Source organism: Neurospora tetrasperma (assembly GCF_000213175.1).
Source record: "Neurospora tetrasperma FGSC 2508 unplaced genomic scaffold NEUTE1scaffold_2, whole genome shotgun sequence".
NCBI lineage: Eukaryota > Fungi > Ascomycota > Sordariomycetes > Sordariales > Sordariaceae > Neurospora > Neurospora tetrasperma.
The window spans coordinates 1,120,250-1,138,030 of record NW_009799100.1 but is presented as its reverse complement, the minus strand read 5'-3'; the positions used below and the strand labels follow the sequence as shown (position 1 = coordinate 1,138,030).

At 50.7% G+C, this 17,781-nt stretch overlaps 2 protein-coding genes across 2 annotated transcripts; one reads left to right on the top strand and one right to left on the bottom strand.

Moving 5' to 3' along the window:
* Positions 1–8,709: 8,709 nt before the first annotated feature.
* On the top strand, positions 8,710–11,691 carry NEUTE1DRAFT_78166 (uncharacterized protein; the record flags this gene model as incomplete). Its single annotated transcript, XM_009850788.1, has 2 exons — positions 8,710–9,933; positions 10,079–11,691. The coding sequence occupies 2 exons, from the start codon at positions 9,258–9,260 to the stop codon at positions 10,870–10,872; spliced, it is 1,470 nt and encodes a 489-aa protein (XP_009849090.1).
* A 5,050-nt stretch (positions 11,692–16,741) lies between these two features.
* NEUTE1DRAFT_98975 (uncharacterized protein) lies at positions 16,742–17,576 on the bottom strand (the record flags this gene model as incomplete). Its single annotated transcript, XM_009850787.1, has 2 exons — positions 16,742–16,942; positions 17,565–17,576. The coding sequence occupies 2 exons, from the start codon at positions 17,574–17,576 to the stop codon at positions 16,742–16,744; spliced, it is 213 nt and encodes a 70-aa protein (XP_009849089.1).
* Between the last annotated feature and the right edge of the window lie 205 nt (positions 17,577–17,781).

Genomic DNA, 17,781 nt, shown 5'->3' with positions numbered 1-17,781 from the left:
CACAGCAAGAATCACTCACTCTTTGACCCATACATGTATTGATTTGGCCTCATGGAAATCCCATCTTTAATGGATGACTCGTTCCCCGCAAGAAGGGGCAAGTTTCGGTAGTAAACAGTACATACCCTGGGGTCTTGCCACCGGCCTTGGACCCTTGAAACACGCCTCAAAACCGGGCACGTTTACCGTTGGCACACAATTCAGCGTTCATTAGCATGAGTTTAATAGTCTGACTATACAATGTAAAAGCCGTGTGGCGGCGCCTTATCTCATGGATCTCCAGCTCTGTCTGTCGTCCATCGTAGAATGTAACACCATGTGCAAGCAATGAACTTCTTATGGCTACAATGTTTTGCCCACTCAGGAGTTACAGCTTACGAATAGTATTAGGTATGTCACTTCTCATCATGGGGCATCACACTCAAGGACAAAGCAGACGAATCGCCGCCTCACTTATGCATGTCACATCCGGTCTCACTTTACTGCTATTGAGTATTTCACCAACGCTATAGTTGTCCGCAAGTCGAGTCTACACATACGGACCAGACATTATGTGTACGGCGAACCACATCAACAACGGGCAAGCAGGCGGATAGGCGGTTGATCACCACAACACCACCACGGAGGATTGCCTGTGGCTGACGATGTTGGTGGCTCACATATAATGAGGCATGGCCAGTGGTTGGTTGGTTGGCTAATCCTAACCAGCCAACGTCAATTGCATTTTTCTTTTTTTTTTTTAAAAAAAAAAAAGAAAAGAAAAAAAAAAAAAGTGTTTGTTGACTGGTCATGAACCAAAGACTCCTGTTCGATAGAGGTATGTGACACGAACTTGCCCCTTTCCACGAGGGCTATCCTCATAGAGTTATGTGACTGTTATAACCTATTCTAAGAGTACGGGACACGTAAATGACTTCCCTATAGACCAGTTATGGAGAGCAATGTAATGGCAACTGTGGCGAAGACTTTACTCACATCCTGTGATGAAGTTGGTCATCTAGCTCAACATGACACTGAGAAGATGACTCAGCCACTGAACCAGACAACGTCTAGCGTCTAACCTATAGACATGGTTTTTGTCTCATCCTGCGTCGGACCCGGCCGATAAGTGGGTAATAGTGTTGCCGTCCATTCTTCCTAGAAAGGAGCAAGGGCGTAGGGCTCACAAGTACAGAGCCGGCCTCCGTACGGAGCTTACTGCTTTGTACAGACCTACGGATTTAAGTCAGTTGGCTGATAAGGCGGATGACAGGCCTGACAAAGCTGAGAAGTTCACGGACCCAACGGTTGTCCAGATCTCGGGAGATACATGTGCGCAGGCAGTCAGTATTGTATATCTGGCAGAAACCGAGTTGGGCAGGACAAATAGCAAAATTGTGTATATGTAGTGCGTAGATGTGCATGTACAACAACATCGGGACACCCTTGGAAATAGGGTGCCTGCTAAGGGGGATGATGGCAGATCAATGACTCCATGTTACCGGCTACTTCTCCCCCGGCATGTCATTCAGGTCGACGCCTGCTGGCGGGAACTGTTTATACCTTGATTGAGCGCAAAAGCGGTAGGTCTACATATGTCAGTACTGTATGCGAATTCGGATTTGCATGCTTTATCTCAAGTCGGTTGTCAGCCCTGCTTTCAAATGCTGCTACTGCTGTAACAACAGTACACTATTACCCCGGAACGGCGTACAGTAATGTCCCCTGAAAGTGCAACCACCCCCAAGTGCAAAAACCCCCTAAAGTGCAAAAGAATTGGGTGGCCGGAATTGTTTTACCATATTAAACCTGCAAACTGCAAAGTGCAAAGACTCTAGTCCGGATTTGCACCTACAGGGGTTTAGTTTTGGTGGGAGAGAACACTTATACCGAGTTAACGAGGCTTCAAGGTCCCACTTTCTGGTATAGCTAAGCATCTTTAAGTGGCCGGAGGGGGCTTTATGGTCTGTGCACTAGATCCCCCAAGTGCAAATACCTAGAAAGTGCAAAGGATTTTGTCAGCCCGGATTAGTTGCACTTTCAGGGGACATTACTGTATAGCTTGTGAGCGGGTAGCTACGTAATGGGTGCTGTGCTACAAGGATTATCCCCGTATCCTTTCAGACGTGCGTTGAGAATATACACTATTATCGTAAACCTCTACGCAGTAAAAGTAGGAGGGTGCTGTCTTTGAGGAATATTCGTTTAGCTTGAAATTGTCAAGTTGAGTATAGACCACTCTAAATGTCGACAAATCAAAAATTGAATATTCACTCCCCTTTCTTGTGCACTCATTTCTCCTCCCTGAGTGTGGATAGCAAGTTGGGCTCGTCCGGCTCGATGGCTAAGTCAAGGGGTCATCGTTGACGTTTTCATGACAGGCTTGAATCAACGAACTGACAACCGCCAGCAACTTGGTTTCCCACTTACCTAGGGCCACAGCACCGAAGTCAGTGAAGAGGGCTATTTGCTGTCTCGACTCTGAAGACCATCCAGCCGATCTCGCATTTTCAACTGTGAAGTTATTTGGTCTATATGTCCAGTTTCTTCGACCATCGGAGGGAATGTCGTGTATCACGACAGACTCTTGCGGCGGCCTCAAATGTTCCACTGCGTTTCCATAAGCTCCCTCCTGTCTGCCGTGCATGCTGCTGTTGGTTCAGAGCCAGTTCTTGGTAAGGATCGGACATGTTCAATTGACGCTGCCCTTTCCGACTGTACCACGAGCCAAAATGTGCCAGTGTTGTTGTCGTTGTAGGGTAAATACAAACGCCGGTTTGAGGCATTTGTACCTCTAGGTACGTGCGTAGCGCAACAGGCCCGATGAAGCCTTACTTAACACTTCAGACAGGAAGAGCCGCCTTTATCAATAACACCGACGAAGTCGTACAGTTGCAAGGCACCTCAGTAGGGGATCTCCGACAGAATTATTGTATACGGTATACCTATAAGGCATGGTACATTCATCCGGTTTGTTGTGACGCTACTGCGAATGTTAGCGCAGATAGCGATATCCATTTGGCATCGTACAGTGCTCCTCCCTTGACTGATTGAGTTCGCGACATTCTTCCGAGTGTACTGCTGATGCTATATTTAAAATCATGTGGAAGAGGTATCGGGAGCATTATTGTGGACATATTGGTGTCGATTTTTGACACTGGTTTGGGACTTTCGTATATTAACGAGCCTCTCCTTCTTATTGGCAAGTTGTGTATATCGGAAATGGCCACCGGCCCAGCAAGCACAAGAGTAACACTACCATGGTACTTATCACACCACGATTCAGTTCTTACGCCCCAGATCGAAGACGAGACGGGTGTGCTAGGTGACGGTAGGCGGCGATCATTGTTTCGCATTAGCTCTCGCGGAGATGACATTTCGAACTCTGCAAAATGCGGCTATGTTGATCTGCATGTTCTGGAAGTCACGGGGTTGCACATACCTGGTATCGTGATTCTGGAGAGAGGGGGGCTTGGCCATTCACTAGACGTAGTGGCTTGTCCGACACTACATCGAATCTAATGCTGCATTTGGCAACCGAGACATGAGCATACAGCCAACCCATTCCCAAGCCCGGGCCACTTGAATGGTTGGGTTTTGGAGAAGGAGGGAGTAGTGGAAGTGAGCTTTGCATTTCACGGAATCCACCTTGGACCAGCCCGAAACACGTGCGAATACAGACATTGTTGTGTTGTGCGTTATGTTGTGCGAGAGACATATGCCGCGCACATCCTCATGGATCCTCATCCATTCATGCCTGACATAATGCCTGACCGTGTAAAGTTGGAGGCTGATAGGGTTTATTTCGTTTCTTTGGAGGCTTAGGAGGCAACATGGCTATTCATGGACCATAGCTGATAGAGCGTTGCTGTGATGCGGGGAGGTCCTACATGGAAGCGAGAAGAGCCTAAGATAACAGTCACGGTGACGCCGGTTGGCGTAGCTGAAAGTCGGTCATGGCTGGCTTAATCGCGAGTATATATGGAGTTGTACCAACACTTTGGCTGGAAGGTGGCACGATTAGTTGTTGTTTTCCAATTTTTTTTTTTTTTTTTATCATTATTATAGGATCGCTGCCATGCAGTGTCAGTGAATGGTCACAGATCGGCCGTTGCCGATGACGTGCGGCTGTAGTTCCCCTCCGAGGGAGCAACTTGTGTGGTTGCAAATGATGTAAATGTCCAGGATGGCAATTTGCCCCGCCTTGTCCGTTCCTGACAACAGTGACGAGCTTCCATCGAGATCTCCGACCGCGGTGCGTCAACAAAACGTTGTAAACGTGTGCTTGGCGAAAACCCGTTGATGTTTGCGGATCCTTCGGCCAGGGCTCTAGAAGCAAGCGTACACTACACTAGTGCAGTGTAGTGTACTTGAGTAATATCAAGGCGGGACTGATGTCTCACCCAGCGGCCCATGGGCTCGCCAGCATGATGTTGTGAGCCGTGACTGACGAGTGCTTTGCGGGGAGATCTTCATAAGGCCATGCTTGTCGCCGTGCCCGTCGTCGTCGTCGTTCATGAGCCGCTCAGACTAGGCTGTCTTGGCCCGGGATTCAAAACGGGATCCGGCCTTCTGGAACCAGATGATCAGGTTTTCTAGTCTCTGCCAAGGTACCGTTACCATGCCGCCGGAGTGGTTCTGAACTTCTGGGACCGTCTTATGTAGTTAGCGCCGTCACAACGCCGTCACCTGTGGGACCGTGGGCGTGGGCGTGGTTATGGCCGTCGAAGAAAAAGGAGGGGATGACTTTCAGCTGACGAGAAGGTATGTTGGCCCACCATTTGTTGTGCCGTCAGTGTGATGAGTGCATCCTGCCAACTCCTCCAAGCCATGTATGTATATACCCATGGTGTGGGAGCCGAATCGCACTCGAATGGAAGGAATTGCAGGGAGGCGACCAATAATGCAACCCTATACCGCAGACGTGGAGCACCAGGGAGCATTCTGCTTCTTTGTGCTCGTCCCCAGTGCTTCCTTCAGTCCTGAAATAGGCGGGGCCTGAAATGAGCACCTGTCGACGATCTTACAGACATCAGAGCCGTTGTTCTTCTGGTTAAAGCCTACCATAGCAGGCCTGTTGGGATGCGGCCGCGGCAAGTCACAGCTTCGGTGGACTGGGTGGCCATGTTGCAAGCGGTTCGATGTCAAAACGGGAGAGTCTGGTGAAATTGCCTAGACGCCCGCCCAGCTGGAGAGCATCCAACAAATGTCAAACTGAAGCTTGAGGATGGTTGAGAGTTGAGAAGGATCCGTCATATGTGAGGGATGCAGGAAGATGCCGCGCATCATTTGCTGCAAGTGAAAGAGCGAGCGTAATTGCATAATCCCATCGCTTGGTTCAAGAAGGAAGAATCGAGATGGGACTTCCACGTTACCTCCTGCTAGCGGGGCGATGAAAAAGAACAACTGACTGCCTAGAGGTACTGCCCGCGTACTGTGTGTATGTATGGCTGACTGGCCAATCAAACATTACCACTGAACAGACACTTCAGGTTTGCAGTTGCGCGGCAGGAGCGAATGCGAGGGCACTGGGGCGTCTGACAAGTGGAAGCTCGGGTCTGCCTGCAGCTTCTGCCGCCATCTAACAGATCGTTTCGCAAATCCATAGCGAAATTGTTATTGACCCGCACCTCGCTTACACTACTAACGTCACTCACAATACAAGGCTTGAGACGACGACGAGAAACACAGCCTTCTTCACCCGTGACCAATCCAGTTAGTTTCCTTGTCCCAACTTAAGTTCCAATCCGCAATCGTCACAATGTGCCTGCCAACCGATAATTTTCCACTTGATTGCCTTCATTTCCGGCCATCGATCATCTCCATCCACCGCCCGCCGTCTAATGTCCGCAAATCGATAGATGGATGGAGGAATTGCAACCCTCCTCTTCTGTAACCAGCCCATGGTCCATGTCCTCCCCCATCTTACCCCCTCTCCGTAAACTCTGGAAGCCAGCCGCAACTGACTGCGCTAGCAACATATGACGGCCCACATACGTTTCGATACAGCAACACCTAGACATAGTGCCCAAAGCACCAGGCAAGAGCGAGTCCAGCCATCAAATCAGGACTGGCCTACCACTTATACCCAATATGGAAGCCCCGAGCCTCACTACCTGAATTCCGTATGAGCACAGCGCTCTTGACGCACACGCCTCGCCCACTGAGTCGTCCGATATCTAGGCAAGCTAGGTATCTACTTGAGCGCCTCCGCGTGAAAATATCGGAATTGGCTCTCGCCCTGCTTCGACGGGATGCCTGTAAGAGACTATACACCATACTCGTAGGCATATAACAAGTTGAGCTGCCTGCTCATCCAATGTGTCAAGCACGCACAACACCACTATCCTGAGCTCCCCTGAAACGGTCATTGTAGCGGCATGTGCCAGTACCAGTACCATTCAGTGCCTATACACTACATGCACTTTGCTGATATTTCATAATCTTACAAAGAGCCCTGACGTTGTAGTTATGCACACTAACGAGTCCAACAGTGATTAATGCTGGTTTTTCAGCGGGCGTTATCACAGCCGATCTGCTCAATGCAGCACTTGCACTTCAGCCGAGATACATAATGGCCATGGATCAAGGTTTCGAATCAGGGCCGCGAAGGCTGCATGGCCAATCAGGCATGGATCCGTAACCTTCTCGAGAAGTCTTGGTCGAATCAAACAGGGCAAAACAGGCTCGGCATGGATGATGACCGCCGTAAGGCCGCCCATCTTGCTTTAACGGTGCCTGCCATAGGGGCGTTGGGGCGTCCAGGTGACTGCGGTGAGCGAGAGGAGTTGACGCGCAATACGGTACGGCTTCTTTATGGGAAGGCGAGGAATTCGTCAGCATACACTTTTCCACCAGCCCCCCCGCAAGCCCCGACATCATCGGAATTCTGGAGCCGCTTGGCCGCATTGTGTTGCGGCTTCAGAAACCGTCAGAAACATGCCGCATGCCAATCACAAACCTCCTTCCCGTTGTTCAACTTTTGCCACTTCCTATCAGCACCACACGTATCGGTAACAGTACCGTTCAATCCTTCTTATCCGCCAGAACCACCAACGCCAGCTTGCAGCTATGTTAAGGAACATATCCTAGGTCAATACACAAGTGTTCACAACACGGACAGGCGGATCAAACTAGGCTTTGGCCTGCTGAACAGTACCTCATCAACCTCACACGACCAAAAAAAGCGCCAGTCCCGTTGACAATGAATACCGACACGTTTTCCGGTCTATTTGAACGACGATGCCTTGCTGGCGAGTACTGAATCAGCGCGGCTACGGGTGGAAGGCATTGGATGACAGGTAACAAGCAGGCGGTCTCGTTCAGGGACTGAGATTCACGTGCAGTCTGTAAGTGTCTGCGTCTGCGTTCATGGCTGTGTGCGTGTGTTCTCGCTGTAAGAACCTCTCCTGTCGGTAAACGGACATACAACACGTTTTCCTCACCTGAACGGTGAAAACATGAAAATCGGCAAAAGCCACGGGCCCACCAAGCATTGCTCTCAGCAACAAGGACACTTCATTCATCAGCGGGAATGGGCATCGCAGAGTGCGTCACACGCTGTCACGCGCGCTGGCTGTGGCTCTTCTGCTTTTCAGTTTTCGCCCTCTCCCTGTTGTGAACGAAACGATGCGGTTCGGTGGATGCCGCTCTGATCCTTCAGTCTTGCACTCAGTGCTGGTCTTCATACTAGCAGCTCGGCTCACCCCCCTCCTTTTTTGACAGGGACAGCATCCCATTATCCTGCACATCCCATTCGCTTCTTTGATGAGCAATCAACGGCCTAGGGGCGCATGGCAAGGATAAAAGGGGGTGTGTGTGTATGATCAAGCATTGGACGTTAGTCCGCATGGGCAAGATGGAGAGGCAGTGACACAGGGCGTTTGAATGATCTGTGTCAGACAACCCCTGTCCTCATTATTGCTCGTCGTCACAATTCACTCTGCTGCGCATTAGCGGACGCCCCAAGCAGGCAGGCCCATTCCTTGGTGCTCCATGGACCTTCGCGACCTTCCAAGACGCCCCACACGCCTCTAATCCCTCAACCTCATCTACCCTCATTCCCGCCCAGGTGGTGCCAAAAAGTAAGAAAAAAAAAAAGAAGAACTACACACCGGCTCACCAAAAAGTAGTAGCGGTGTATGTACTGTTCTTGAAAACCATCTGCCGCCATGCTCGTTCCGCTCTAGTGCCATCCACCCAAGATTAAGAATAGGATGGTGCATTGTGGTCCCATGAGACTCGACGGCAAGGATGTGCTGGTTTGAGCCGACCGGTGGCCACAGCGTCCGGCAACAGAGAGGCAAAGGCAGAAGAGGGTACCGACAGCGAGGAGAGAGGGAGGTGAGTGGGTGTGGGTAATTCGGCGCTTCTCAAGTCCCCCAAGTCTCACACCCTCCGTGCCTTAGTACCTTCCATCGTACCGTCGTACCGACCGCACCCTGCATGTACCGCGGTATCCTCGTACTCACCCACCCTTGCACACAGTCTTGGGGACGACTTCGGGTGGATGAATGGCCAGCCTGACATGGGGCACTTGGAGACCAATCAAGCCACCCAGACACGCAAGCCGAAGAGGGTCGCATTGCACCATGCCATCCTTTGACAGAGAACGGGGCGGCAGGGTAAGCACGCCCGCCAGCCAGTGAAAGAGAGTATCGTCAAATATCTATGATCTCCGGTCCGCATCTTGTTACCTACGCTCTTGCCTCGTGCTGTTAGCTTCCTTCACCATCGTCACCTTTCTCTACACTCACTTCACTTGGCATCGTCTTTTCACCTCCTACTCCCCCGTCCTTCTTCCAGGCCCAGTGTCCGTGAAGACTATCCTTTCCTACAACAACTTCGTCAACGACTCCATGATATCCCGCCCTTGTTAACTCAACAACCTTCAACCAACGACTTACATACACATACCTCCTTCGTCCAATACTTGTTGACCCGTTCACTCGAAGTCAACATTTGGATTGTTTGCGACCCAGAGCCTGGACGTTCAGGATCTACAGCCAACCCACTCAGGACAAAACTCGAGCCAGTGCCATTCCATCCATTCCAGAGGAGCAAAAGGACGTGACCCGGACTTTCATTTTCTTTGGTCTTCTTGAGGATATACCCAACCAGGAGCAGGATCTAATCCAGTCTTTCTGTTCTCTTCCTGTCTGCTGTTTCCATCATTTCTTCTCCTTCCCGGACTTAAATTTGCGCCCATTCACCGTCGGCTTAGCCTAAACCAGGCCCGAAAGGAGTTAGTATCAGGAGTCAAGGAGCCAGGACAGATCATGCATCATGTGTCAGAGCTTGGATATCTCACTCCGCCGGCATCACCAGCACCATTCGACCAGCAGTATATTTTCCCCCCACCTCACCAGCTACAGCAACATCACTATGTCCCGATGCCAGCGGAAGACCGACTAGGCATGTTTATCACCAACTCGCTCCAACTCTCAGGGATCTTGGGGTCTGGTGCATATGGTGTGGTTTATTCAGCCGTCGACTTGAAGGATAATGTTCGCTATGCCGTCAAGTGCCTCAGCAAGTTCAACCCCAATGGGACCCCGCTGGATGCTCGCCAGATTACGTTCCAACGCCAGGAGATACGTTTGCACCACCAGGCCTCGGGACACCCCAATGTAGTCTCGATGGTCAAGATCATCGAACAACATGACTGCATCTACGTTGTCTTGGAGTACTGCCCGGAGGGTGATCTGTTCTATAACATCACCGAACGTGGGCAATATGTTGGTAAGGATGAGCTCGCCAAGAGTGTCTTCCTCCAGATCCTGGATGCCGTAGGACACTGCCACAGCCGTGGAATTTACCACCGGGACTTGAAGCCAGAGAACATCCTCGTCTCTGACAACGGCGAAACTGTCAAGTTGGCAGATTTCGGCCTCGCAATTCAACAGGCAACATCTATGGACTACGGGTGTGGCTCAACATTTTACATGTCGCCAGGTAGGTTTTCATGTTTTTGCGAACTTTCTGATGTCAATCTCCCCCTAGCCCATCTTGGCCATGCGATTTCTCGTTCTCATTTCTCATCTTCCATCCGATCCCCCCTGGACAACGAACTGACTTGTTCCTTTTCTTGTTCATTTAGAGTGCCTGGATCAAACAGCAAGGAGGCCTTTCTATTATTGCGCTCCGAATGACGTTTGGAGCCTTGGAGTCATCCTGGTGAATCTCACCTGTGGACGTAACCCATGGAAGCAAGCGTCTTTTGAGGACTCCACCTACCGGGCCTTCGTTAAAAGCAAGGATTTCCTCAAGACCATTCTCCCGGTGTCGGACGAACTGAACGACATCTTGGGAAGGATTTTTACGCCCAATCCTGACCATAGGATCACCTTACCCGAGCTGCGAACCCGGATTCTTGCTTGCTCCAGGTTCACCCAGTCGCCCGCATCACTTGAGCACCAAGTTACATATGTGGACGCCGAGGAATACCCATCGCCCATGTCACCCTCTTCGTCGGACTCCATGTCTGATGAGGGCTCTACTTGCTCCTCGGATGATGGGTCGCTTACCTCGGCCTGCTCGAGTCTTGAGGACCTGGAAGAGGACGATGATGGTGACTTGGTCTCGGATCTTCCCGAGATCAAGACACCTCCGCCTCAGCAGCCATTGCAGGGAAGAGAGCCGGTGATCTTTGAACCTTTGGAGGATCCCAACGTACTGACGCAGTACAAACACGACTACTTCCAGCAGCCTTACCCAACAACGGTCCCACAGCCTATCCAGCAGCCGATGATGCCCATTTCGGTCCAGCCGAACTATGCGCCATCCAAGTACCCGTCTGGAAACCTTTGGGAAACCATCAAGTACTATACGCATTCACACCACGCTCCCTTCCACCAGGTACCTTTCTTTGCGCATATCCAAGGCTGCTATTAGTCGGTCGCAAGATTCTGCAATACGTTTTCTGGGTTAGCCAGAAGGCTACACCTCATTCAGCTTCTTATGTCTCCATGCTACAGCCGATGGCAAACTCGGACGCCGGAGATATTTCATTTTACTTCTTCCTTCTCGATTAAACTAATATCCCACCACATAGATGATGGTCTTTGTCCGGATTATGATACCCAGGAGCCCGGGATAAAGAGAAGCGGCAAGTTTTCCCAGTGGGAATGATTTCCGTTTTTGCTGTACGTTTTTCATTGAAAGAGATTGTGTGGTTGTACACATACGAAGATGGGGTGGGATGGCTCCTGTGCTTTTCGATACACTGTTTGGAGTTTGGGGTTTGTCAACCGCACTTTTCACATGCGGGGAAAGGTTGGGAAGGAAAACTGGGTCGATTTTTTTGGTCGACCATCATCATTTGCATGTTTTTTTCTTTCTTTTCTTCTAGGGTGGAAAACTTGTCATTTTACGTTTTCGGCGCAACAAAAACAAAACCCGGGGGAGGAATGTAAAGATCTGGAGGTTTCACGACGCAACGTTACGCTCTATTTGGGGTCTAGAAGACATGTGTTTTTCATTCCCTTATTTGTCATGTCAGCGGCTTATGTTTCGATAAGCGCTGTTGTCGGCCACTCTTGGTTTTTTTTCGGCAGGCAGAAAGTCTGTTTTCCGTCTGGCGCGACATAGAGAAATGGAGTTCGGGAAAGAAACGGAGTGGTGTTTAGCGAGCGTTGTTATGAGTTTGAGGCGCAGGCTCCTTGCAACATACGCTTCTTTTTGCTGAATGATACCACTTCCCGTTGTTCATCTATTCAAAATCTCGACAGAGTCGGTTTGGCAAGCGGGCTTCTGATTTCTCACATGTTCTTTCTTCTCTTTTTTCTTTTTTCTTTGCTGGGTCATGATGGAGTTGATGAAAAGACACGGATGAACGACATAAATGATGGAACACGAGCATGTTTTTTTATTGCGCGACCTCGGAGAAGGTTCTGACGCGCAAAGACGAAATACGGTTTTTTTTTTTTTTTTTTTTTTGCATACACTCTTGCTTGGAGAAAACCTCCGTGCGCCTGGAACGGAGGGAAGACAAAGATAGTACAAGAGTGAATAGGGAATGGGCTGTCTTGATCAAGAAATGTGCTTAGTAGAGCTGCTTTGATTCCTGTAACCGCGCTTAACTCGGTTGCTTGGGAGGAGAGAAATACAAATGATGGTCGAGACAAACCAACGGACACACAGATTTGGGCACTTTTGCAGTGAGATGGCACTGGTGATAGTTGCATGTCGGGAGTTCCGCCGATGTTTAGCACTCCTGAATTGCCCTCCTAGTACCGTAGGCTTACTGGGCACCCGGGCAACGAGTGCCGGTGGGCCAAAAGGGCCGGTTGTGCGCCGGGCTGGCCCATTCAGGGGTTCGTGTGGACGCCGAGATGCATGACGCAGACGACTTTGTGAATTTTTACACCCAGTGACACATGCAATCTTTCACAAGGTCACAAATCACTCACTAACAAATATCCACACCACCCACTGTCACTCCACTATCAGATGTTCCCAGCGTTTCCAACAGCGCCCAGCAGTTGCCAGAAGAAACAAGGTACCTAGCTACCTAATCTAGAGAGATCGTTGCAAGCGACAACAAACAGATGGACGTCGAGACGGATGGCTCGGAGAGTCCGACACTATGGTAGATGTCTCAACACATCAATCATTCCATGTAACCGCTTGTTATATTGCCCCTGCGCCCTTCAAATGTGGAGTTAACATGACCCTACCAGTCAGTTCCTATGCGGCTACCACACTCCCTGCCTGTTACCGCTCGGTAGAACCTATGCGTACCGCCCGATGGCAATCGAGCGGGCGCCTGCCAGTTTTGTCTATCTGCCTTGCTGCATCATGATATGTTCACACACTCTCACTCTCGTGCGAGAAGGATACCAAGATCAAGCAAGAACGATGCCACATTCCTGTAGGCATTATGCAGTAGCGTTGCAGGATATAGCCAAAACAGGTGTAGAACGAACTCCCAAGTGTGTGAGTGAGCGAGTGTTGTCTCAACCTTGGATCATGCACGATATCGAAAACAGAGAAAGAAAAAAAAAAGAGGGGACTTAAACTGAAGCAATACATGGAATGAAACGGCTACCAGTCGCCATAACCAGAAACTGAAGGGTCTGATCGAAGGAAGGAGGAAGGACCCCTCTGTCTCTCCTCTCACTGTCGGTAGTCTCGGGTAGTTTTTTGTTGGTGGTTGGGAAGAATAGTATCAAGCAAGCAAGCAAGCAAGCCGCAAGAAAGCGAGGACGACGATTGAGCATCAGAAGAGAGATGAGACATTGACCTGTTTGAGAGATGTGAAGGATGGTGATTGGTTGATTCGTGCTGGTGCCACCTCGCCCTGCTTTTTTTTCGTTCTCTGTTTCCTGGGCCCGAGCTCAAAACGAGAGGGACGAAAAAGTGTTGTGTGTGGTGGGCAGTGGGGGGGTGCGAGTCTGTGCTGCTGCTGCTGCTGCTGCGGGCGGGCACCTGCATTTCTCACCCTGGCTTTGCGCCTGGGAGAAAATCGAGAATTGAGATGAAATGGGAGGGACGAATCAGAAGGAAAAGTGAGGCTTGCTTTCACATGCTGACTGTCTGCATTTAGACCGATGATTGGTTGGAGGGGGTTAGTTTCTTTGGGCCCAAGTAGACATTTGGGAGTGTGGGAGGGGCGACGGAAAGGATTCCAATCAGAGGAAAGGCTGGAGACAAGCGAGGGCCTCATCATCGTTGCAAGAAGGGATCGATATACCTATCTACTATACAGACAATCATGGCTTCCCGACTCCCACACAAGGCAAAAGCAGAAGCCAAGCTAGAACAGGGCCAAGGCAACAAGGCATGGAAGGAAGCAGGTGACATCCTCGACGACGAGCATCCCATCTGCCCCTCCATCCATCCATCCCAATAGGGAAGTCATGCCTCCCTCTATGGAGGGCGATCCATCGTTTTATCCGACTTCTTTATTACAGCGGGATCAACAACAATCAATTTCCGGAGCTGGTGATGACGGTCGACGGTCGTCATCCATCATCATCATTGCTGCGGCACAGTGCATCCAGCGGGCAATATGCCCAAGGGGCTTGGTGGTTGGGAAGATCCCCATGGCCCCTTCATTCCAACATTATCAATATCAAATCACTCTTAGCACTTCACAAGCTAGACAAACCACCACACGGTAATCTTTGACGAATATGGCTGTTAAGCTCCGACCACTATGCCATTCCCGGGAGTCAATCTGCGTGTTTCTAACCAACAGATTCATTTCCAACGTTGTGATATTGTCCTTTATTCAAATCATCACACTTGATACAAGACGTGGATATCCTTGTTCGGGAAATCAAGATCGTGCCCGCGTACAACTACGCAGTACACTATGTACACTACAGTACGTGCGGCCATGCGTGTGCACTGACTTGGCGGCACTGCACGCAAGCGAGGGGGAGATGATTGCTGGGACGGTCTTTTGACAAAAGACTCCCGAGTCTGGGGCCCGGAAAGTTGCCCAAATGTGGAGACTCGCTTCTGATACCTACCTCTGCCCTGGAGCTGGAACACGACGGCGTGGGCCGGCAAGCGGGAAGGATTTACAGTGGGGAGCAAGCCTACATTAAAAACACGATGATACAGTGGGGTTCATTCTCTATGTTTTCCACCTTTCTCCATTTCCATAGCCCATTATGAGATACGAAAAATAGCCCAAAAAGAGCAATCACAAGAGACATCCTGCCGACGCCGGCCGGTCGGCTCCTCTGGCTGGGCCTCTCGGTTGATGAATGTGGATCGTGGACTGTTGATTGTCACAACGACAAGGTCAGGGGCATCAACAAGAGCCAGGGGTCCCCGATCCAATTCCCGCCCAAGAGAAAAACAACAAAACAAGAAGGAAGAATGGAATGAATGGCATGGGCAAAGCCGCAGCCCGAGGAGGAGCTGGAGGTGGTTGCCGAAAACAGAGGAGCGAGAAATGGAGGAGCAAGAACGCAAGAGAGTTCCAGAAGCACCCCACTGGGCACTCTGCCAAATACACTAGTGAGAATCCACTCCTATCTCACAAAGTGGAATGCCCCTGTCATTGGTCTGATCGATCAACGGTTTCCGACTTGTCTCGTTCCTCCGGGACGGAGACGGAGAATCTCTGGGGAGGGGGGGGGGGCTCCAGTTTTGTTGATGCCTTCTCCAACGCCCAACTTCTACACTAAAGCCATCCACTGAGATCACTGCAGTACCCCTCCAGCTTGGGCCCAAACAAGCTGCTGCTGCATCGACTTTGGGCTGGCAGCTGGCACTACTGCTGGCTAGCAAGAAGCTCCAGAAGCCAGCAGCTGTTGCAGCAACAGCACAGAAAGTCGGTGAAGCGTTCACGGTAGCCACTCACACAGGCCTTTCAGAAAATGGCTCTTGTCTCTGGCCAATCGACTTTGCTAGTTGCCAACGTGTTTGTTTTCTCATTACCAAATCAGGCATTGTGTTGTCTTTTGCATCCATGTCTCCATTCAAACAAAGAGCTCTCACTAGAAACTCCTTCAATCCTTGTGATCAGTACACTCTAGACAGCTGATGAGCTGTTCCGTCGTCCATTCTCCTCCACTAGCTCACTCCCATACTCACCGCAAGAGTCAGCATTGCAGGTCGTTTGCAGCGCAGTGGACAGTTGTCTTCAGCTGATTCAGTACCCGAGTTCCACGCCGTGTCGACGGCGTCGTAGGCTCGTAGCTGTTTGCCGGCACTACAGTCGGGCATTCCTTGGACTTCCGGGTGTTCGGTTGCGGAGCTGTGTAACCTTCGCTCTTGAGATCGGCAACAAGCACACTCCACGGCTTAGTCTATCGAGACTAGTGTGCACTACACAAGTATCGATAACAGTTACATTTACTTTGTGTTAGTGTGCATACGAAGATACCAGCTTCATGCTAACAACAGCACCTGATTTCAGCAGTTAGAACTACGCAGTATACTACATATGTAAGTCAGGCTCTCATTATGTATCAAACATCTCGACCTGGAATCTACCAAGCAAAATCGCACATCTCACTCCTCAAAGCCACCAGCAACCGATGGGTTACCCAAATAAGTGGACATCCCGCGCCTCTCCCATTCCCAGTGTCACAGTGTAGGTATGTCTGTCTCTTTAGCCATACACGTCAACTTGGGTCGAAACTTTCGGCTGTGTCAGTAACTTGATCGGCCGGAAGTCCGTCACGACATTTCGGAAGGACCGTACGTGCGGCGGCTTCTGCTACCGGACCGGGAATTATCACCAAGTCCTGCCCCAGGCCTGGATGTTTGGGTGTTTGGGCAATCTCCAAGGCATTGTTCCCGCTCTGGCGTCGCTCTACAATCACCGGTCTCATACTGTATTGCTACGCTGTCCTGCATTTCCCGTACATGCTACGCAGTACTGCAGTTCTGTGCAGTCATGCCAGAGCGGCATGATTTGATGGAGACACCGGAAGGGGAACGGACGAAACGGATCGCCATCTCTCAAACATACACACACAAAAAAACGCCGACATCTGCCGCCATGTTACTAATATAGCATAGATCTCGGAGTCCTAATGGGTCCCAATGGGTCCCAATGGGTCATCCCACTGAACATCATTGATCGGCAGTGGTCTAGACGAGACGAAAGACCAGAAAAGCTGGGAAAGCGCCTGAAAATATGATACCTCGGACGACAAAACCTAGCAAACTGGGCCGACGTACATTGGTTAGTTTTACAGTTGGAGCTTGGACCGCATCAGGAGAATGGGGTAAGAAAGCAACTGCCCTAGCTCCGCGCGTTCATGGGTCAAGCTATTTAAGTGTTTGCATTAGCGCATTATCTTGGGGCTTGGGAAGGGCTTGGGGCTGGGGCCGGTGGCAGAGGGATTGATGAGACGGCGTCTGTTTTCGCTCCTCTCGTCCAGTCAATAAGGGAGACTGCACTGGCTGGAATCTGGATCGGACCCTTCCTTGTCTCAGCGTCATCGCCATCATCGTCGTTGCCGGCCGTTCTCTGATCTCTACTTCTTGCTGGGTGCTACGTACTTTACCAAGTAGTCAGCTACACCTGGCTTCATCGTGCCTCTCGGAGCTATTTACCAATCGTGATGCGGCACCTTCCGCGAATTCAGTGTCATGGGCGTGCGTGGGTGTGAAGGCACTCTGAGTGATGGTTGGGTGGGATAGCCGACAAGCGGCATGAACAACAGTTGTTGTCGTGCATAAAGCTGGGACTGGATAACATACCCTACCACCAACCACTACATATCGTCGACACCACTACTACCACCACCACAATACGTACACCACATACCAACCGTCCATTCCAAGATGCATCTCGCATACGACCCCACTGGCCCTGGCGTACCGTGAAGCGTGAACGAGAGGGAAAGAGAAGGGGGGGGGGGGGGGGGAGAGAGAGAGAAATGGCCGCGCGCTCTCAGCCTCCCGGTCGGTGATCCATCAACACCCCATCGCATCTCATCGGTGCTACTACCTATCCGGCAGGATTGGCTGGAGCTCTGTCTCCTGCTGCTGAGTACTCGGCCGCTAACTCCCCATCATCCGTCACAGGAAGAGGGGAAATGCTCCCTCACTTGGCGGTGAAGGAGGCAAAGGGCAGTCTAGCCTTTCGGGTCCCGTCTCATGAAGTTACTGACTGCGGATACCATGATGTTACTGGTGCTTTCGTCGTCGTTGGCCTGTGGCCTCACGATGTTTGTGTCTGTGTTTCACCCCTCCATCTATCCCCATCTGGGGCTCACGAGAGCTGTTACTGGGGAAGTAGACCATGATGGACTCGGGCAAGGGCCTCTTTCACCCCCGGAAGATGTGGGTTGGGTGATCTATCGTATCAATCATCCTCCCTCCCCCCCC